General features: G+C 47.3%; 1 protein-coding gene across 1 annotated transcript; it reads left to right on the forward strand.

The window, feature by feature from the left end:
• Positions 1-755: 755 nt before the first annotated feature.
• On the forward strand, positions 756-22,211 carry LOC8043254 (ESF1 homolog). Its single transcript, XM_029989943.3, has 11 exons — positions 756-1,637; positions 2,212-2,319; positions 3,826-4,060; positions 8,241-8,505; positions 13,024-13,261; positions 15,224-15,364; positions 16,361-16,485; positions 16,634-16,781; positions 16,868-16,965; positions 19,470-19,631; positions 21,859-22,211. The coding sequence occupies exons 1-11, from the start codon at positions 1,190-1,192 to the stop codon at positions 22,162-22,164; spliced, it is 2,274 nt and encodes a 757-aa protein (XP_029845803.2). The 5' UTR covers positions 756-1,189; the 3' UTR covers positions 22,165-22,211.
• Positions 22,212-22,972: the final 761 nt, after the last annotated feature.

Raw genomic sequence — 22,972 nt, forward strand, 5'->3', positions numbered from 1 at the left:
GCGTTCTGACGTCACTACAACCCCTGCAAAAGAACCAGACGAACTTGCGCTCCGGTCATGCGAAATACAGCACTATACTCGGCGACTTTTCTTGGTAATGCAGTGGAAGGTACGTCCCGCGTCCCCTCTCCCATTTGGAGTGTACGCAAGCTTTCCTCCACCCCCATTTCCGGGGAGAGGAGGAGAGCCTGCGTACCCTGCGTACGCTCAAAATGGGAGAGGGGACGCGGGACGTACCTTCCACTGCATTGCCAAGAAAAGTTGTCGCCGAGTATAACTACTCTTCATGCGAAATATTTATATTGCTCACAAGAGTAATTATCTAAAAGTTACCAAAAAAAAAAAAAATGCATAGAACCTGCGATTTCACAACTTAGAGTCCCAGTATTATGTTATCCGAGCTGGAATTCGTTGTTTTATTGAATTCTCACGCTTGTGAGCCGATACATCTATTTTAAAGAAAACAAATATTAAACATAAAAAGAGCTTCACCCGAAGGCAGGCAGACGACGCATCCACACAAGCATTATTTAAATTTAGGCCGTACGCTGCTAACACAATTCGTTCTTCACTGAAGCATCGAACGGTACAGCATTATTTTCCGCTAAAACTGTTTTCTTACCGATACTGTGGACAAAATAAACGCAAGAATCTACACCGTCTCGCGCTCAATGTGGAGAGCCGTGAGGCGGCAAGCCATGGCGCATGGCATGCCACCTTGATGATGATGATGATGATGATGATAGCGCGACAGTAGTGCCACCTTTTTTATCCACATATCGACGATAAATTTTTTATTTTAAAACGCGCCTGCAACGTTCCTTTAGGAACGACCGCCCTGATGCAAAAGGGGTTTGGGTGCCATTGAATACTGAATACTGATAAATACTGGACAGTAGATGGGGCGACGATTGAGTGTCATGGCGGCGCCCACGTGTGTTACTGTCGAATGCGGGCAGCGGGCATGCGTTCGTCGAGGTGGCCAAGCGAAGAAAACTACCCCACGGACTTTCTGATCGTGCACTGTGTCGCAGGGTAACAATATTGATCGCACAATATACTCATACTTTGTGTCATGTCACACGTTACTTGTCCATATAAGAACGCGTCGTTAGTAAACCAGTGAATGCTTGACTGAGTACCCGGACGACGAATCCGACACACTGTCGTCTGTTCAGCTTCTTCAACCATGAAAGGACACCAGAAAATAGACGATGATCGCTTCAAGCATATCGCCACGGACCCCCGCTTTCGGGGAGTTCCCAAGTCGCAGCGGAAAGTCAAGATCGACGACCGCTTCGCCGGAATGTTCGACGACAAGCGCTTCAAACTCAAGTACGTCATGGACAAGCGGGGTCGTCCCATCCATCGGACCACTTCGGAGGACCTCAAGAAGTACTACGCGGTGTCGTCGTCTGGCTCAGAAAATGACGACGACGAAGAAGCAGACGATCGCTCCGATCAGTTAGCAGACGGACCCGCTGAAGCCGTAGCAGACGAACTTCCTGGACCGTCAAAATCCGGACAGAAACAAACCAAGGCCAAGCGCAATTTAGATGTAAAACTTCGCGTTCCAAGCACAGATGATGTTGGGGACGAAACTGACGACGACGATGACAGCGCAGTTGAAAGTGAAGGTAATTATTTCCTCCAATCAGGCCAGTTGTGGGTTTAAGTAGTGACATAGTTCTGGCAGCTGCAGTGATAACAATAATTAAAACTAAATCCACGAAAATAGGCAACCTTTTGATTGCAAAGCTCTCCACTTTGTTTCTGCCTAATACATACTCTAACAATGTGGAGCACAAGTTTGTCTGCAAGGGTTGTGGTGACGTTGGAACACCGAGCTCTGGTTGGCTCCAGTGTAAGATAGTGGGTAGACCTCAAAGCAAGCTGCCTTGAGGTCTACCTATTATCCATCAATCAGCCAATCGGTGCTTAATGTTCTGACGTCACCACAACCATTGCAAAAGAAGCAGACAATTGCAACTAACAAAGATTTGAGACCGTTTCCAATTCCGCAACCACTGACCTATCCTCCCAGTCGAGCTTGCAGACAAGCCATCAAGCTGGGGTTTCCCTATCATCCTAAGACAGTGAAACTACAGCAACATGTTTTGAATTGACTAAAACATTCGTTAGATCAGTATAGCATTACAATGTGATCTCTAGCAGGCAACGTGAACAAATTGGTGTGTTTACCATTTTCAGAGGAATCCGAGCAGAGCAGCGATGACGGGGAAGAGGAACAGGAGCGAGATCCTTCTCGTGGAGTCGGCAACATCGAGACCAGTTCCGACGAAGACGACAGTGGCGATGGTAACTGTTGCTTCGTTCCCTTTGTAGCTTTGAGTGTGATGCACTTAAAGGGGTGGTGAACCGAAAATTGGATTTCAGAAAACAATGCAGGAGCTGTAGGCGGGACGCTACAATCCCTACAACACTACTCTTAAGGCGATATCTCGAATGGACGGCCGTGTTTTTGGAAAAAGAGGTCAAGATTGAACGAGGTCGACGAGGCGCGTGACGTCAAGATATCTCGTTTCCTCGCCTCTTTGCTTCGCCCCCTGAAGGCGGCAAGGCGGAGAAAACGCGAGGCCATTCCCTCTCCTTCTCGAAGAAACAAGACGTAAACATATCTGTGAAATGTGCCTCCTTTTTTTGAAAAATATGCTCATCCGTTCGAGATATCACTGTATGAGTGATGTTTTGGTGTTTGTAGCATCCCGTTGCACGCTTTTGCCGCCGTGTTTTGTGGAATCCAAATTTCGGTTCAGCATCCCTTCAAGCTAACAAGCCAACTTCGTCCAGAAACATCGACTCAATTCATTAGCTTCAAAGTCTTGAGCATTTGGTTCTTTAGCCAGCGTAAGTTGCATAGAAGGAAAACTGCAGAAAAGAACATTTAACTTTTTGTATATTACTTGCTTCACCACTTTGATAGAAATTCGGTAAACAATCAACGTCTCAACATCAGTACCTCCATCAAATTGAGTTCATGCTCTTAAACACATTTAGTGAAAGGTGTGCTGTCACACAGTGTCCCTGTTGTCTATCTAGTTGCTCCTTTGCTATTGCCACAATGCATTCAGGGCACTGATCGTGCTGGCTACAGCTACGTCTTTTGCTCCTTTGTTACTCCTTTCATGGTTCCAATGTAACGAGGGAACTGTCAGAGTTGGCTATGGCTATGTCTTTTGCCCCAGTGCCGGCTACAGCAACATCTTTTGCTTTTGTGTTACACTCTTTGCGGCTACAATGCAACAAGGGACATGTTCGCGTCGGCTACAGCTACTTCTTTTGCTTCTCTTTCTACTCTCTTTGTGGCTGTGATGCAACGAAAGAACTGTTTGTGTCGGCTGCAGCTAGGTCTTTTGCCCCAGTGTCGGCTACAAAAACGTCTTTTGCTTTTTTGCCACTGTTGTTGTAAGAAGGGCAAGCGTGCAGGCAAGCTGGTGAAAAGTTGACATAACTTAACCTGAGACACAGGAAAGAAAAAAAAGACATATAAAAAAAAAACGGACAACATCAAAGATGATGTGTGTTATCCCTTCTTTTTGTGTGTCTTCCTTTTCCTTCCTGTGTCTCAGGTTAAGTTATTTCCACCCTCTTTGTGAATGCAGTGCAATGAGGGAACTGTTTGTGTTGTCCTTTTGCTTCTTTTTCTACCCTTTGTGGCTGCAATGCAACGAAAGAATTGTTTGTGTCGGCTATGGCTGCGTATTTTGCTCCAGTGTCGGCTGCAACATCTTTGTTTCTCTTTGTGTCGTTGCAACGAACTGAGGGGACTCTTTGCATTGGCTACGGCTATGTCTCTTGCCTCAGAATCCGGAGAGGACAGCGAGCCGGACGTCGGATGGGGAGAGCTGGATCGGGACGCTCCGAAAGGCGACGACGTGACGCGGCGCCTGGCGCTGTGCAACCTGGACTGGGACAAGCTGAAGGCGCAGGACCTCTTTGTGCTTCTCCACTCCTTCCTGCCCCCCGGCGGTGCAGTGAAGGGCGTCACCATCTATCCCTCGACGTTTGGCAAAGAACGCATGGCGCAGGAGAGCGTTAGGTGAGGGCGTCGTCACCCATGCGCGACAAACAAAAGAAGGCCAGGGCCGCTGTACGTTCATACACTTCACAAAAGGGCCGCAAAAGCCTTTACGGAGAATCCCATGAAAGGCCCCTTGTCGGCCTTGCACTGCGCGGCACGGGGAGTGGGCATTTTCCACGAATGTTCGGCGCCGTCTGTTGGCTAGTTGGGAAGCGTTTTTGACGTCTTTCTTAAGAACTTTGAATGGCTATAATGCTCATGTCGTCGTTGCAAACGACAAAGGCAGAACAAAATGGACCTTTTTCCGGTGAGCTTCCGCACACACAGTACGCCCTCTCCCCTGGCATTGCTTCCCACCGTCGCCCTTTTAGGAGGGCACCGTCCCGCACGACCAACATTGTAGGCACCAATCTTTGCGAGTATTTAGTCTTTGTCGATTCTGTTCTTGTGCTTCGGTAGTGTGGGGCACGAACGGCAACGAAAACCAATACAGCGGCACGATACCGGCGCATTCCGACAGGCGAGGGCATGTTGGGCTGCCCCTTATTTGTAGTTAGCAGACAAACTACCCCCAGACACCGCCCGTTACTCGAAAAAGGTCTTTTGCATCATATTGCAGTCGAAATGCTGGGCTGCCCCCAGCTCCACAATGTCAGCAACTGCCCTTACCATCCCATAAGCGTCACCAAAAACGGCGGGCGGCCGTGCCAACGTACGCTCGGTCACGGCCGGGCTAGAAGGAAAAGGCGCGCTGTGGGGGTAGTTTCTCTCTGGCACTGCAGCTGGGCGGGGTCGCTGCTACCTCACCCCTTCCACCGGCGCTTTAACTCGTTCTAGCAAGACGGCCTAATCTCACCGTGTTGGCCTCTTGGCTCCAGGGTTGAATTGGAGGAATTTGCTGACTAGTTAGAGCTACAGGCCTCGAGGTCGCCTGCCAAAGGACAAATTCCATGAACAAGTGTGTACTCATCGTAAGCCAAAATTATTTCTATCGGCGCACTACGTTGTTTCGTACACTGGCACACTGTTTGATCATCACGATGGTCAGAAGTGTCATTCAGGGTGGTTTAGGTAGTACTCGGAACGGTGACTTTGTGGCACCCCCACGCGGTCGAAAAACTCCCATTGCTAAACGGAAAGCAAGGGCTGTAAGGAATGCTGTCATCTAGCCCAGCCATGGCTCCGTATACAATCTGGAAGCGGCTTCATCCCTTCTCTTTGATCACTGCAAGTTCAGAATACAAAGAAAACAAAATGAACATGTAGCAACACCAATATGGACCCTGTTTTCGACAGTGTTGACAAGGCCGATACCGTGGAATGCCAGACGATTGCTGCTTTCCAAACTCCCGGCAATCTGCCGAGCGAGTCAAGATGGCCATCACTATTTAGCCCATAGTCTGTTACAGGTTAACCAAGGGACACTGACATCCCCTCAAAAACTTTTTAATTTTTTTGCCTGGCGATTTATTATGGTGTCGGACGACTACCCATCAGTATTTTGCTACAGCGTCACATATATTTTTAATAAAGTAAACAAATGCAACTGATCGAAACTGAAACTGGACCGAGGGAGAAGGAGAAATATAGAGGAGAAGGGAGAGAGGGTGGCGGATGTCACGTGGCTGGGATACTTTTTGCCCCCAAACAACGTATTTGCAGCTTTTTAGAAGCCACAAGAAATGGGTATCATATTTTTTCTTCTATTTTTAATGTTGATTCTGTGCTTTCAATGACCCACGACTTTGATTATATTTAGCGGTTGTGTCTAAACCATAGAAAATGGCACATGACCACGGAGAAGAGAGTGAGCGCGACTCAAACTGGCCAGTTCTTGATCGGCGGTTTTCGGGTAGAAAGAAAATGAATTTCGAGCCGCAAAAATGCGTTCTGTGTAGTTGGCCTCTCATATGTCACGTGCAAATAAAAACCTTGGCGAGCATAAAGATCCTGTCAGTGTCCTAGGAAGCGCCTCTTTAGATGTCCCTCTCTTTTTGTCTTCGGCCTTTAATCCGAGCAAATTTTTGACGGGAGTTTATAGGTGCTGTCGTCTATCAAACAAAATATTCGTAAACATCCACCAGGTGCAATCTGGTAATCAGTTTTGTTATGTGTGAAGTAATCAGGAGCCGATTACGGAAAGCACGCAACGAGTAGCTTTACTCTGGTCGCTCACAACTGCCGATCCTGATGGCGGCGTGACCGAATATGCCCGCATGCGCTGGCACATACGCTATCTGATTATGGCAGAAGAAGACGAGGCGCGTCTTCTTCTTTTGACATGTTATGCCGGACATAACACCTCCCCCCACTAGATGTCATCTCCATATTGTCACGAATTACAATTGATGAGGCGATAATAACTGAAGAAACTAATCGTTTAATGGGGCAAACTTGTGCCCAAAAATAAAAAGGAAACAAAATATAACGGGAGAGCGTCGCGGGCGTCGATGTCGGCAAAACCGCAGGATCGAGCGCTGGGGCGAGACTGACTCCGCTCGCTTGCGGAGTCCCTTATGTACCCTCGTCCGTTTCTGGATCATTCGGCGTAGAAATTTCGGTGCGTAGAATATTCGGAACTAGATCAAACGAGAATGTTCTCGAACTTACGAGAAGGCCAAATTGAAAGAATGAATAAAAGGACAGTCCGCTGACTGGAATCGAACCTACTCCTACCGCGCGAAAGTCAAGCGCAGTAACCACTCGGCCACGCACGCGCTTGCTCGCCGACGCGCGTGGCAGTATCTTTGAGGTGGTCGCCGGTGTCGGGAACTCCTTCGAGTGCCTGAAGTGTCAGGCTCTGCCGGCGGCACAAGAGGAACCGATTCCTCGGGAATAGTTGTTGTGCTGTTGTCCCTGATGGTTGTCGCAGGTTGCGGAGCCAGGTCGTCACGGCTGTTGATGTCCCATGCGGGTGCCACAGCTGTCTGCGGAGGTTGATTATGCGATGCCACTCTTTGCGGCCGTATGTGGTTGGTGTGCCGGCGCATTGAACCTTGCTCTATTCGAATCATCCAAGAGCGATGTCCCAGCTGCCGTTCGATCACTCCCGGTGTGCACTTTTTACCGTCTGGAAATGTTTTAACCCACACTGCTTGGCCTACATTCAGCTTGCGTGGGTTTGTAAAGGTGGCAGTGCTTTCAGGTGTCTCGGGGCTGAACGTCTTCAGTCGGTCGAGAGCAGATGGAAGTTCCCTTCCAAAAAGCATCCAAGCAGGTGTTTTTCCTGTTGCCACATGAATTGTTGTATGTTGTTTGAATGAAAATCTGTTAACCACACAATTCAGATCTTCTCTTCCTCTTTTAGCTAGTGCCATTTTCAGCTCTTGAACCATGCGTTCAGCCTGGCCATTAGTTGCTGGATGGTATGGCACGCTTGTGATGGATATTACACCGTTATTCCGGTAGAAAGTCTCGATGTCTTCAGACACAAAGGCTGTGCCGTTGTCCGGGACCACCTTCGGGGAACGCCAAAAGTTGCGAAGATAGCCCTCAATTCTCTAATGACGGCAGCCGACGTCATGTTCTGCATCACTCGGACTTCCACCCATTTAGTGTAGGCGTCCACGACCACCAGAAAAACTTGGCCTTCAACAGAACCCGCAAAGTCCACGTGAATAGTATCCCAAAGGTGAGAGGGTCTGTGCCAGACTGGCATGGGCTCCTTCGGTGGCGTCTTGCGGTGGGTCTGGCAGGCAGTGCATTCTGCCACGAATGACTCTATGTCTGCGTCGATATCGGGCCACCAGAGGTAGCTCCGTGCGCATGTCTTCATTGCAATAATTCCACGGTGCCCCGCGTGAATCAACGTCAACGTGTCCGTCCTCAGCCACGTGGGGATCACAATGCGTGCCCCCCATGTCACACAATTTCGGTGTGTTGACAGTTCTGCTGCCTTTTTTGTGTAAGGTGCGAACTCTGGTGATTTGAGCCGATAAAAAGTGCCCTTCTGAAGAAGGAGACGAGGCACGTCTTCTTCTTTTGACATGTTAGGCCGGACATAACAGGTTTATTTGTTACAAATAATGTTTGATGTCTTTTTGACCAAACAATTTGTCTCTGTGGCATGGCCAGAACATGGTTGACAGTTAGACAATAAAATAGGCACTAGATTTCAGTTATGACCCTTTAACCTGTGACAGACTATAACGCATCATGCACATTCCCAACTGCCGTCTCCTCACCGATTCTTGCGCAGCGGTCCGTCAGGGCTGGTGGAATCCGCACCGAAGAAGAAGGCCAGCGCCGGGAGAGGGGACCAGACAAACGGTGGGGAGCGGTTCGACCGCGAGGCCCTCCGCAAGTACCAGCTGGACCGGCTGCGCTACTTCTACGCGGTGGCCGAGTGCGACAGCCCCGAGACGGCAGATCACCTGTACCGGGAGCTGGACGGACGGGAGTACGAGACCAGCGGCACCTGCCTCGACCTCCGCTTCGTGCCAGACGACATGACCTTCGACGACGTGAGTCCCCGTCAACGTGCGGGCCGTTTTCACCGAGTGCCGATCTCGACGGCCTCGTAAGACTAGAGCGAGCAGCAAGAAACACCGAGACGCATCCAACATGTTTCTTTCACTGTTAAAGGGTCGCCAAACCGCTTTCTGCGGTAATCTATCTATCTATGCTCAATCTATGGGCTCTAAGCTTCCTAAAAAAAAAAAAAAACGTTACATTCATGCATGGCCGATTTCTCTGTTAACATCGGTGTCAAAGATTGATTATTTTGGAACTATTGCAGACACTAGAGGGCGCCGTCGGACGACGAGAGGGCCTTCTCCTCATCTGAACCGATTTTAATGCGGACAGTCGGAAGGAGAGCAGGTGCCGTCTCAACCCTGTTCGAAAGAGACAGGTTAACTTGTCCGCAATGGTACATGCGCATAGTGCTGCTCGAAAAGGCTAACACAAGTCATGCACTCTGTCGAAAACGTGTCGATCTATTTTATTGCATGTAGCAAAGGGGGAAAAGTTAGGTAGCAGGGAGCGCTTTGGAGAAGCTGGTAAGAAACCGAATGAAACCCAGAGGAACGGAAAACAGGTGGATAACAAGCTCACCACTCATCCAGTAGTAACCCCCTCTCCTTCGCCTCTTTCAGTGTTAAGGGCAACACTGCTTCTAGGGCCTTTTTACATAACTTGTGATCCAATTCATAATGAAATTTTTATACTTTATCTGCTCTTATAAATATGTGCTACAAATATGACTACAACCACTTGGTTTTGAATTAGTTTTGTTAAGATTGAAAGTTTCATTTTCAAAGATTATGGCAAGGATTAAGACAGGCTGAAATACTGAGATCACAAAATAAGCATAGTATATCTCAGTAAACAGAAATTTCTGTATAATCCAGTAAGGTATAAATGAAAGCTCTAAGATGATGGATAGGATTTTTATTACACTTTTGAATTTTTCAGTTTTAAAAGTATTTATTGCAGGAAGCGAATAGATAGGGTATCTAGAGGACACCTGATGCCATATTTAACATATTTATACCCCTTCTTACATACCTCACAAATACACCTACCAGAAAAAGAAAAAAATGAAAGACGTTTACAAATTTGTGTAATTCGAAATTAGAGCGCAGCTCTTCAGGATTTAGCGTAAAATTTTCACTAAATTTCCCGCTAAACTTAGAGGGAAAATGTTTCCGCCAAATTTAGCGGGAAAATATTTCCGTTAAATTTAGAGGGAAAATTTCCCGCTGAATTTAGCGGAAACATTTCCCTGCATAATGCAATGCGCGGTTACGTCGATGCCGGCGCCGCTCAACCAGGAAACGGGCGCCTAAGAGCTGCGCTCTAAAAAGTTCTGAAGATAGGATGTGTGCAAAAAGAGATACAGTAGGGTTTTGATAATTCAAACTCGGGTATTTCAGACTTGTGGTTAATTCAAAGAAATTTCACAACTTTGATTGTCCCGCTATGTTTTTATTTTATTCATGAGCCGCTTAATTCGAACGGTGTTTTCATGTAGTTCCTACTTTCTGTTCTCGCGGCCCCGTTGAGTGCGCTTCTTTCCGAGCACCGGAGCACTGCAGAGAGGCAACAGCCGTAGAGTTTGCTTCCTCGGGTGTTGCTTCTCTGCAGTGCACCGATGCTCGGTGAGAAGCGCACTCAACGGGGCTAAAGCAGGACACACATGAGCTATGAACACGGGCACCACGTAGAAGTTTCCATGGCAACTTGCGCGGACGCTGTGACGTGGCGACATGGCATAGGCCTCTGTCACAGCGTCGGTGCAAGTTGCTATGAAAACTGCCGTGCCCGTTTTCATCGCCTATGTGTCTTCCGCTTAATAGTCCGCATCAGACAACTTCTTGGCCCGATGAACAACCTTAATTTTCTTTTGAGTTGTCATGTGCTCTCTAAACAGTCCACTATAAACAACATTTTTGAGAGATAAATTAACTTATGTTATATGTTTCACAAATGTTTCATGTGTGCCATACCTGCTTATGATCAGTAGGCCTATGTAGAGAAAATCATCAAATAGTATCTGCTTTGTATGTGTAGCCATTCATATGACAAATCATAATTTTATCTTGCAGAATATTTAGATAAATTTTCGAGAATTCAAGCTTCTGATAATTTAAACAAAAAGTTGGCTTCCTGAGTTTGAATTAATTAGTAGTATGGCCTCCATAAAATAGCAGAGTATGTAAATAGTTAATTTTGAAATAATAGCAAAAAAAACATGAATAGACCCATTTTTCTATGTGTCCACGACAATATTTGAAGATAAGAAACTTATTTCACAAAAATACTTCAAGACAAGATGATAAGTGCCTGTCAATCTTCAAAGTCACAACGTCAAAAATATGTTGTTTTTTTTTCCTTTTTTTTTTCTTTAAAGGGCAATTACGGTCGAAAACAAAACCAAAATAAATGACTGGTGTCACTTTGGTGGCACGAAATATGATTACAGCCGAAATATTTTGTTAAAGTGAGCCGCATACTCCTCCAAAACTGATTTTAAAGATGCGACCTAGTGGCATCACGTTGCGGCCCAACAAGCAATGATCAGCGTTTGCCATCCCTCTAGCAGATAGTTTCGGTTTTTCCGTAGGCACCCGAAACAAAACTTCGAGCCGTGATATTTTAAAGCTACAAACAATATCAGAAAACAAAACAAAAAGAAAAACTTGTAATTTAGGGACACTGTTTAAGCTGAAAACAGTCTTAATCCCAAATTCAAATATATTGACTGGAGTTGCCCTTGAACCCCTTGCCTACTAATACCGAGTGTCACTCGTGCCAACCTGTACGGACCATAAAGTCCGACCACGAGCGTGACTCGCGTTTTGGTTTGGGCGCTCTCTTAGCGCGCTCTCCGGCAGATTGCTAAACCATCCCCGTTGCTCCATTTACCTCGGACAGTTTGCTCATTTGTTTTGTTGTTTCACAGAGAGAGAACGCTCCGTTTAGTCAAGAAAAAAAAAAAAAGCAGTCGCTCGTAAGCGTTTGCTCTAAAACAACTTGGCTTTGAGGTGGAGGGAGGTCCGCTTTAGCCGCCGAAAGGATATAAAATCTTTTTGAAGGTGATTGCTTGGGCATTTGTGACGACGAATCCTTCGGCCTTTCCGGTTTTTAGGAATCAGACGATAGTTTGATGGACAGTGACAGGAGCGATAGAAACTATGCAAATCGTGCAAGCATTCCATCAACTTTGGCGTCTGCATGTCCATGGGACTCGGATCAGAAGTCCTGATTTAGAGCGAGATACCACACCTTGAAGTCGAGGAAATGTTTTAGTTTTATTTTGACGCAAATTGCCCGATGAGAGTAAAATTTTGCCGCACGTTCCTCCAAGAAAAAAATGAGTAGGCAAGGGGTTAAGAGGGTTCTTGAATACTTTTTGTTATTTATTAACTTATCTCACTCAAATAAAGTATGCACGTGCATCTCACTAAAAAGTCTTTCCTTTTAGCTCCATATAGAGATTTGCAAGTGTCAACCATACATCCTAAAGCTATACACAAATATTTATAAAGTGGTGTTATTTATCATATATAAATCGCAGTTGTGAAAACAAAATACATGGGGCAATAATTACAATAAGTTGCAGCTAACCACTTCCTATCTGGTGGCTATAGGGTGAAAAGTAAAGCTTTAGGATGCAGTCCAGTTATGGTAGAAAACAATGATATTAAGTTCCCCGATATTCACTTGGAAGAACATTGTGAGGACCCCCCGTAAGGGAATGGCATTTGACAAAAATAGGCAAAGCCGAGAAAATTAATTTCAGAGTTTCTTCAATACCTTAAATCTAGCAGCTTGAGAATCGAAACTTGCTAATCATATTTTGTGGGGGAGACGCTCTGGGCTGCAAAGTTTTAAAAATAGTGAACATTTAAAAATAAACGCTTTCATAACTTTTTTTACAGTCTCAGGACCGTCGTCCCCCCTCCCCCATTATACAACCAACCCCGGCAGCGTCACAAAGGAATTAAGGCGCTCCTTTAACCTACCGCCCAAAACGTCCGATTAGCAGAACGCATTGGGGACAACATTATGCGCTCGTCTGGGCAGCGTGACAGTGGGGCGTCAGGTCACGCTATGTCACAGCGTGACTGACCCACAATGCAAAGTCACGGCGACACTCTCACGTGACCAGTCACGCGACCACGTGAGTCGTAGTGGTGTCCCGATAAATTTAGCAGGGAGGCACCGGCGCAAAAAGACGGCCACGCGGGTGTCGTCGAAAGCCGGAGTCTGCACGCCGCTCGTGCAGCATACTGAAGGCGCGGCGTTCGCTGCAGGTGCAATGATAGAAGCATCTGTGGACATGTTTCAAACGTGTTCAAAGAATGTTTGCTCGACACACAAACGTACGCTTCAAACAGGTCTGCAGACGACCTTCGTACAACCAATGTGTCGGAAGCATCGCACAAGGAACAAACACGTCTCGCACAACACCTGCTCTCTTTTTTTCGTGCGACACATTGGTAGCGTCGCCGGGTGCCAAAGTGTTATTTCCGCAGGAGCCGAGCAGCGTGGCGGACAGCCTTCCCAACCCGTCAACCTACACCCCGATCAGCTTCGTGACCTCGGCCCTGCAGTCGGTCAACGTGGAGCTCACCTGGGACGAGGGAAACCCCCGCAGGTCCCAGGCCATCCAGAGGGCCTTCCAGGGGGACGGGGACGCAGTCGGGGACGACCTCAGGGTCTACCTCGCCTCCTCATCTTCCGAGGACGAGGAAGAGACCGAGGAGGCCGGAGGTGAGTTCGTCGTCTCTTTGGCTCGATTACGTTTGCTCGCTCGTTACGTATACTTTTCTTCTGCTGTAAGAGGGAAAGAGTCTTCTTGCACGCTTTCAAAGACGCGCCGCCGTTGATGCGCACTGCTCTTGCGAAGGCACCGGGGCGTAGGCACGCAGTTTCGTTTCCCCAGTGTGCACAACGTGACAACCTAAAACCGAGGTGCAGCGACAACGACGTTTGCGCGAAACCGCCGTCACCCGCGAGGAATGATTGGCTCTTCGAAGACGACGGCATGCGGACCACAGGCGGCAATCGAGGGAAGCTGGGGTGGTCGCATCCAAGACAGACCGGCTTTCCGAACACAGCAGTGTGCGGATTGTCGCGAGGTTGGAATTCCAGTTGTTCGCCGAGTCGGAACCCCGGCGCTAAATGCCTACGCAGTTCGTCGAAGATCGGCGTAGCGACGGCGGCGATTTCGGCATCTTTTTTCGTGACGCTATGGGAAAGTTTTCTCCAGGGACAAGTCAAAGCACCAGAGGCACACTGCAAAAGTTGGTAGTCAGCCAATTGGCACTGCGGGGGAAGTCACCGGATTGGTCTACTGTTTCACAAAAGCCAAACCAACCCGTGACGATTGGAAACTCCATTTATAGGCCAGCACGATGTTTACTACAAACAAGTCAGTGCTTGCCCGCGTCAGATGTGGGCACTGCGCGTGAGCAAAAACCAGATTCACATGAAGTAAAAGGTACTATTAAAATAATTATATATATATTTTTTTATATTGTTTTTTTACAATTTTTTTTTTAATTTTTATAAAAAAGATTGTGGTCTAGGTGGCGCCTCAAGTTGCACAGACGTCTTGCGGTACTTAGAGGGAAACAAGCGGTTCAGAATTCGTTGCGATATGATAAGAGAAAGAAACATCCAACCAATCTCTAAATGTAAGGGGGCCCAATGTTTCGAACCCAATTCAGTTGCTTCTACAGTGTATGACTGTGACCGTTGAAGCACGACAGTTAGTTTCTTCCAGGGAGGTGGTCTCTTTCTTCGTCTTCTGTCGCATGGTGCGGACCGTTGACATGCTTGGAAGGTAAATTGCCAAGGCATCTGTTGACGTTTCCCGACGTGGTTCGAACGTGCCACGTTTCTGCTAGAAGTTTCTGCCGAGGGTTGGTCTCAAAAGCGAAGATGGACGCATCGTTGAAGTCTGCACAGTGATCTTCGATGTCACAGTGTTGACCAACAGCGCCGCGCTCGTGGTCAAATTAGCACACATTGGTTCTGTGCTCGCCAATCCTTTCTTTGTTTTGTCAGTGTACGTGGCGGAGCAATCTGCGCACAGAGTCTCGTAGACAACTCCCTGTGCTCTCCCTTTGGGAGGGCAGTCCTTTGGCCGTGACGTACGGCACCCAAGTGTCGAAGACCTCCTGTATCCCTTCTTTTGCCAGAACCTCCGCCGCACTTTGCCAGTACCTTGTATGTAAGGGACACTGATGAGTCTGGTAGGGCCAGACTATGTGCCTTCAAATGGTCGTAGGAGTCGGCGAGCGTGACCTTGATAGCGAGCGACGTAATGCACGAGAGTGGGCAGGGGTGTCCGAACCACCGACGCCTTGTGGCATGTCGGGTGGTTAGAGCCGAACCGAAGATAATGCCCAGTGTGCTTCCTGCATACTGTGAACTTTAGTTCTTTCCTTTTCACCCATACACCAAGAAACAGCGAGGTGTCCCCTTTCTCGCGTTCCACAACGAATTGGATGGCAGGCTCGACGGAGTTGATGTATGCTACCTTGCATTTTGGGATTAGTTGTATGCTTCCTTTTATCTTATAACATTATAATTTTAGTCTAATAAGACAGACCTCTGTGAAATATTTTTACATTTAACTTTGTTATTGTACACGGGACGTGTACTGTCCTGCTTTTGTCTCGAACCTGTGTCTTTTTACTGACCTATGTGACGCGACGTTCCTCGCAGATACTCGGGCCGGCGGCAGAAAGAAGCAGACGGCCGAAGCGCAGATCCAGAAGTATCGCGACCTGCTCAAGAGCCTAGACGGGGGCCCCAAGGAAGAGGAGAAGGCAGATGACGTAGAGATGGAGGTCACCTGGAATCCAGGTATATGTGGACGGATGAACGCACGTGACTGAACCCCTTGCATCGGGTGGCAGTTTGCAACACCTGTTGAGCAGTTAGCGTATTGATAGCTCATCATTTTTGAGCTGAGGTAGGACATTAGAGACTTTTAGCAAACTGTTACCATGTTCTGCTTACCGCACTACCGGAGCCTTTAAAGCATGCTTTTAAGTGCGCGCCTGAGTGATACCGTGACCGTGGGGCACGCACCTAAAAACATGCCATGCTTCAAAGGCTCTGGTTGAGCGGTATGTGGAACACGGCAACGATTCGCTAAAAGTCCCTTTTATCACCATGCTCAAAGATGGTACAGCTTAGCAGTGGCATATATACTGCTGATGGTGATAATGTTGGGTGGAAAACCTATTGATATAGTTTCACTCAGGCTTCAATTTTGAGCTCTGTATTAAATTATGGCAAAATGGCTGTAACGAAATGTGAAGCGAGCATAGCCGTCTATATTGCCCGAGGCCGTTCAAGCGCCTTAACTTAATACCGTACTACTGGACCTAGCACATAAATGCCCTCTTGCTAGCAGATGACAAGAGTGGTACTATATCAGGATATTGTCTGGCTTTTGCTCGCCCAGAGTCAAGACCCATTTACCCAGTAGCGTGTGGTTGTCTTTTTTTTGTTACTTGCTCACATGCAAAGGTACTTCTTGAATCGATTGCCAGACTTCTTACAAAGTATGGATGTCTCAACGACTCGTGGTCATAACTCGGTGTAAGTCCTTATGACATAGTTGCACGGTACAGCGTTAATCGGCCTCCACCCCGCTGACGAGCGATTAGTGACGTCCCTATTAAAAACAGCTGCACCAGATGCTGTCAGGTGTGGTACTCTTGAGAAAGGTCAGCTGCTCTACTCTTGGTGGTCAAGGCGAAATCGGAGCCGACAGAGAGCCGAGACCTTATGTTAGAAATGTGCGGTCGTAATTTGTACCTACATATATATTATTTTTCCTTCGTGCATCAGACCTCCACAAGCAAGTGGAAGACATGGTGAAGAAGAAGCTGGAGCAGCCAGAGGGGCAAACTCCGTTTACGGAGTTCCTCCAGAAGAGGAAAGAAAAACACAAGATGAAGAAGGCTCTGAACAAGGTGGGCTGTGCTGCATCTCCCACTGCTCATTTCTGGGGTTCTTATAATGTGCTTGACAAGTATAAATGTTAGTAGGGCATCTGACAAAAAAAAAATCATTTTGGCGGCAGAGTTGCAGACTTTTGAATGAGCTGCTCGTCTTCCGCAGAAGGCAGACGCCGGCGAGAACGGTGAGCAGGCGGCAAGCGGCGCAGACGACAACGACGACGTTCAGCAGGCGTTCTCGGACGACGACATACCTTCCGACGTCGACGTCAACGACGACTTCTTCAAGGAGGAGTTGGAAAGCCGGAAAGGTGCGGCAAGGAACCACTCGACACTGTTGCTCAAGATGGAGTGTGTTGAACCTCGCTTTACTTGGACATATCCTCGTTTTATTCAGCTGACAAAGGAGGAGGTGCAAAGAAAGCAAAGGGAAACAAGGCCAAGCCGGGAAAGAAGCAGGCTCCTGTAGGCGACATCGAAGCAGAAAAAAGCAAGGTAAGAAGGCAGTGGCCACTTTCTTTCCTTCTAGATAAACAGTGTGGTGTGGAACGCATTCCCTAGTTCACAGTATCCTTTATGCTCCGAGCTAGGGATATAATGTGTTTTTCTTTATTATGTTTGTAGGTGCCACGTCTTAAAGTGACTCCACTCGGTATACAATGTTGCCAATTTAGGGTCTAGTTTAAAACAGTCTGGCCGCATTTAGGCACATCTAAGCACTACGAGTGTTCTTAAAGATTTTTAAAAATTTCGCAGTTCCTTGCCATGTTTTGCAAGTGTACTGTGGTGGGAGCTATAACCGGGTCATGTGACACCGACGTCTGTCATTCAGTGTCACAAGATGTGACATCATATGATCAGGCCGCGTGTCACTGAAGTCACGATGTCGAATTGAGCGGAGAAATTTTCCAGCAACGAGATAGGAGACGCACCTCGATGCCCGCCAAGAAACCTCTCCGACAACGGCTGTTGCCATAAAACAAAACCCATATATTCAGACGCAAGAACACTTTGTATGTAAGCAAGCACGCCTTCTCTTTGGGTGCCACCAGATTCGTTGGATGAACTTTTAGACGACGAAAAGTTAGTCGATGCCTTTAAATGTGCCGAGCGATATCTCTGTTGTCGAGGGACAATTTGGCCAGTTCAGTGTGACCGCTAACCCGGCGTCTTTAACGCGTGTCAAGCAGTAGTGGCTGCACCAATGCACCCCAGTGCAATGTACGTCCATACATTGCACTGGGGTGCAGACGAGAAAGCAGTGCAAAATAACTCGAAAGCAGGTAGGACACGGGCATTGCACTTCCCCCGACTCTTCTTTCTACCCTCTGCACCATTTTTATTTTATGTGACACGTACCGACACGAATGGACGACATTGTCCATTCGTGTCGCACCACCTGAAAATATTATACCGCCTGCAACGTGACGCGACGCATATGGTTTAGCACTATCTGGGTAGCGGCACAATTTCCATCCGATTGCGTACCAATCTTCTTTTGTATATGCATACCATAAAAATTTATTTAACAGTGTCAATTTGCATGAAAATTAAAGGAAGCATTCAGTCGGCCTCCCGACGTCGTTTGTTTCTCTCACCGTTATTTGCTGTCTGTCCATCAGTAGTTCCTCGCTGTGTTGTACTGTTGGAAACATTCACGAAGATGGAGAGCAACAAACCTGCCAAGAGAATGTTTCCTCTAATTTCCGTGCAAATTGCCGATTTGAAATAAAGTTTCAGAGTCATCGGAGATGGTACAACTCGTTATCGGAAATGGTAGGGCACTCATATTACTTTGAAACAAACGTTTCTGCGGTTCTTCATCCGCAAGGCGGACCTCCACGTTAAGGCCATGTCGACTTTCACCGCGCCCACAATCGTCAATCGTTTTTTTCTTCTTCTAAGAGTCTGCAGTTTTCTTTTTTTGTGAGAATTCGAAATAAACAAAACAACATGAAGGGGGTGCAGCACTGGTGCACCCCCTTCATGTTGTTTTTCGGTTCTCTGGTTGAGAGCCAGACCACGAGTCCGGCTCTCAACCAGAGAGCCGGACTCGTGGTCTGGCTCTCCAAGGGGCTAGAAATGGGGGACAGGGAGGGGGGGGGGGGGGGGGGAAATAAAGCTCCCTTATACGGAAAAGTAGCGATATCCTTTGAAGAATGCTGCATGATCTCTTGGAGCGATCCAGGTGGCACTACCGTCGACGCGTGAATGTACGAAAGAGCAAAAAAATTAAGATAAAGGAGCGTGCACGGGGGAGGAGGAGTTGCCCTTCAACCAAGTAACGCCGAAAATGTAGCGTCACGGCTTCCATCGTCTTTCTTTCGAGAATGTTCTTCACTGTTTGTCCACTTGAACGCAGAGGGTGTACCGTGAGAGTGCTCTTTAGTCCGCATATATGTCGCCATCTTGGAACGATCCAGGCAGCGCTACCGTCCATGCGCGAGTGCGAAGGACGGTGCAAAAAATAAAGATAAAAAGTGTGTGCGTCAGAGGAGGAGGGAGAAGATGTCGCTACCTTTTTTTATTCAGGGGCCTTAGGGGGAGGGGGGGCGGGGTTACGATTAAAGTGGTAGTGCAACAATTTTAACGTTGAAAGACTTTGGAGCACGTTTCTTATCTTTATCTTGGCACGAAGTGACTGACACCTTCCCTCAAAATATTGTGATTTCGCCCGCATAATCGCGAAGAAAAAAACTTGTTTTTTTCACAATCTCCAGTTGCGTGTGGTGGTATTTAGAACTACATGTGGTGTCATTGGGTGTATACACGTTTTCGTAATAAAAACTAGCACACGCAAGAAATAATGGTTATCCGTTCATTCTTTAGGTGGCGCAGAATGATTCCCAAAACAATTTAGCCAAGGTCCGAACATCGTTGCAATGCCCCTCCAAGTGGCCACATTCCACACGAGGGACGTGCTTTGCAGCAGTCGTCTTAAGCTTCCGTTACCAATGCAAATTCTCGTTCTTCTGCACCCCCGCCGCTGATGACAACAGCAGGCAGAGCTGGAGCTCCTGCTGATGGACGACGAGGACGACGGGCGGCAGCACTTCAGCCTCCAGAAGCTGCTCGACGAGAACCAGGGCTCCAAGCGGAAGAAGAAGAAGGGCCGCAAGGAGGGGAACGCGACCGAGTCCTCCGCGGAGACCGCCTTCCAGGTGAGACGTCTATTCGCCGTGTCCGGGACGGCCCACTCCGGTGCGGTCACCGACAGAGAGAGAACAGCAATCTGTCAGCATGTTGCTGACAGTCACAGATAGAGTGAGAAGGGCAGGAAGAGCATGCGCTCCATGTCTATCGCCATGCTTTGGCCGCGCACGCGCTTGAGACGTTGAAACGTTACCAAGGGTATGAAGCTCGCGCCGGTGGGCAGGACAACCGGAGCTCCTCCCTGCTGTTCTCGCTCTGCCGGCAACTATAGACCCCTCCAAGAGCTCTCTGGCAACCGCCATTTTGCAACTCGTACAACCCCCACTAGCCAGAAATTTCTGCTACCCGCCCGAGCTGTGGAAACTCGGCCGGTGCAAATCCCCACTTGCATTGTGCATTCGGAGTTTTCCAGACATTCGTGGAAGTTCTTAGCTTTATTTGCCTGCTCGGGCAAATAAAGCTTTGCGGGCCATTCCACATTCTTCGAGGATTTTTTTTCTAACCTTTTACGTGTCGTTCGTATGCCGCGGGCTTCGAATTTTTGGTGACGACGTTGCAGGTGGGATTCCATGTTTTTAAAGTTTAGTATTCCTCGCGAAATTCGGAGGCTGTTTTTTAAAGATATTTTTCGCCAAATATTAGGGGTTTATCCGAGTTAACTTTTTGTTAATTCAAAGTATGATTTTGCCGTGTTCTCAATTTTTCAAAATTCGAAAACAAAATAAACCAAGTTTGAGCACAAGCATGTACTCTGAATTTGTCGGAACTTGCCTGTATCGAACAATATTTCTGCAGCTGCCTTTGGCGATTGCACCCTTGCCGTTGGCAATACTATTTATCCCGCGGCAAATACTGCAAAGAAGTGTCGCCTCGCTAACAGTTGACACTTCCAATATAAATCCCAGGTGTAGTTGTTGAGAAGCATAGAAGCACCAGCTGCTCTCTCTCTCTCCCCCCCCCCCCCCCTCTTCGAATGGTAGTACAGTCCAAACTAGAATCTTAAACAATAGTTTTTGTCGTGACCAAGAGGTGCCATGACCGGTTGTCCCAGCGAACCTTGACGAGGCGGAAGGTGTCAGTCTGTCAGTAGTCCGACGTCTCAAAGGAAACTGAAGAGGCCAGTCCTCAGGACCACTGACGCTGCACTCTTATAAAATTTGTTCGTGAGACATTGTCTCCATTTCTCTATTGCTTTTCGTTTTGTTATTTCGGCCTAAAAAAATCCGAGTTTATCCGATAAATTTGAATGGACAGAAATTTTACCAACAAATGTTTTTTCAGATTTTTTTTTTTTTAATTTGTTCGGAAACACGAAACTTTGGTTATGAGCAACCATTTCTTGTCGAGTCATCAGCGGTTACAGGCGTAAATGTGTGAACCTGCCTCGACAAGTGCGTTTACCGCATCGCTACGTGCCGGGGTGCTGGGACGTTTGTTTGTCTGCCATGCCGTCACCTCGGCGGCTTTTTCGTCGCCGTTTCGCGGATGCCGAGAGTTTGGCGGTGTGGGCGGCTGGACACTTGCCACGAGAATATTATTGTTGAGAGTAGAATTGTTTTGATCCCCATTATGCAGTTTGTGCACTTGCAAGTTCTACGCTGTGTTGCCGATTATTTTCTCTTCTTATTTTGCCGTGTATTATCATTATGTACCGTATTTTCCGACGTATAGTTTGCAGACTATAAGTGTTTAAAAGTTGAAATTTTACCCGGTGCAAACTATCTACGGGTGCGGATTATACAAGCTTTTGTATTTTTCTAGATCATTTACTGTGACAAGATACGAAGAATTTTACGAATAATAGAGTATATTAATGGTGATTTACGTACGATACACGCTCCTTTGCGGGCATTTGTCAAGATGTGCTGTGTCTGATCATTTTTACATTCGGATGAGGCACTAAGTGCGGACCACGCACCACATGTGGACCACGCACCGGGTGCGGACTATCTAAGCAAAAACTTTTATTTTGACCCGTAATTTGCCGTTGCAGAAATACGGTACTTGTGCATAAAGTGACACAGAACGTATTCCTTTGCTCTTTTTTTTCGCAAGTGGTACTCAAGCATGGTCCCTAAAATCCTCATTTCTAGGGGAAATGTATTCGCATCTACAAATTATTTGAATTTACTTATGAAGTTTTTACGTGCCTCCTTATAGAGCGTAGTCTAAAACGGGACTTCCAGTTCTTGAAGAGTTTTAAGAGTTCACAGTCGACCTTTTTTTCCGTCGTAGATGGACCTTGCGGATCCTCGGTTTTCGGCGCTGTACGATTCGCACCACTTCAGCATCGACCCGACCGACCGCCACTTCAAGAAGACCAAGGGAATGGACGCGCTCCTGACGGAAAAGCAGAAGAGGAGGCTGGCAGAGCCGTCCGCCAAGCCGACCCAAGCCAAGAAGCCGAAAGTGGAAGAAGCCGGGGAGCCACAGCCAGAGACAAAGCCAGAGACAATGTCGAGCCAGCAGTCGCTGGCATCCCTCGCGAGTTCGGTCAAGTTCAAGTTGGACGAAAGAATGAAGAGCAGAAAAAAGAAGTGAACACTCTTCTATTATTTTTCGCTGGCTATAAAAGATTGTACATAGTTCTTTGGGAGAATGGCCCTTTAATTCAGAACCATTGTTTTCGTCAAACTAGGTTTTCAGGTTTAAACCGACGTTATTGTCGGCACCTTGATAAAAATCTGATTAACTGAAATGGGTACACAGTGCAATCCACTTATAATGATAGAGAAAGCCCAAAAATTCAATCGTTCTAGCCGATTATTGATGTATCTGGACTAGAAACTGATTATTTCTAGTCTAGCTCTAGAAACTGATCGTTATAAGCAGTACATCGTAACAAGTGGATTGCACTGTACATCACTGTCGTGTTGCCATGTTCCTTTGAAAGGCTTTCAGGACGAAGCCCCCAGTTTCACTACCAAATTCCACTTCTGGGAAAAGTTAAAATGGATATTTCTGGGGTACCAGCTGTAAAGTGGGTAGTCTGAACAAAACAGCTGATCAAACAGAACTAAATCAATGATTACTGCAAGTGACTCTCATTGGGTCAAGGGCCACAAGACCGTTTGATCACACGGGTGAATCCTGGCCTGACCAGCATGCCCCAATACGCAACGATCCACAGGCGATACTTGCCGGCATTTCCCTGACAAAAACGTGGAAGTCCGCTCCAAACACCATTTCTAAATCTCGTATTTGTTTGCAAGACGAGCACGAAACACGCTTAAAAGAAACTGCACGTTAGCAGGCGACCCCAAATTTAAAGGGACACTGACAGGGTATTTATGCACGCCAAGGTTTATATTTGAACATGACCCATAAGAGCCCAAATACCCAGAATACA

The sequence above is a fragment of the Ixodes scapularis genome, unplaced genomic scaffold (genome assembly GCF_016920785.2).
Source record: "Ixodes scapularis isolate PalLabHiFi unplaced genomic scaffold, ASM1692078v2 PGA_scaffold6__148_contigs__length_123643588, whole genome shotgun sequence".
Taxonomy (NCBI): Eukaryota; Metazoa; Arthropoda; class Arachnida; order Ixodida; family Ixodidae; genus Ixodes; species Ixodes scapularis.

Excerpts from the sequence above, each read along its gene's own strand:
- LOC8043254 (XM_029989943.3), top strand. The coding sequence starts at position 1,190 with ATGAAAGGACACCAGAAAATAGACGATGATCGCTTCAAGCATATCGCC. Across the intron at positions 2,320-3,825 it reads CGAAGACGACAGTGGCGATG|AATCCGGAGAGGACAGCGAG; the intron begins GTAACTGTTGCT and ends CTCTTGCCTCAG. Across the intron at positions 4,061-8,240 it reads ATGGCGCAGGAGAGCGTTAG|CGGTCCGTCAGGGCTGGTGG; the intron begins GTGAGGGCGTCG and ends ATTCTTGCGCAG.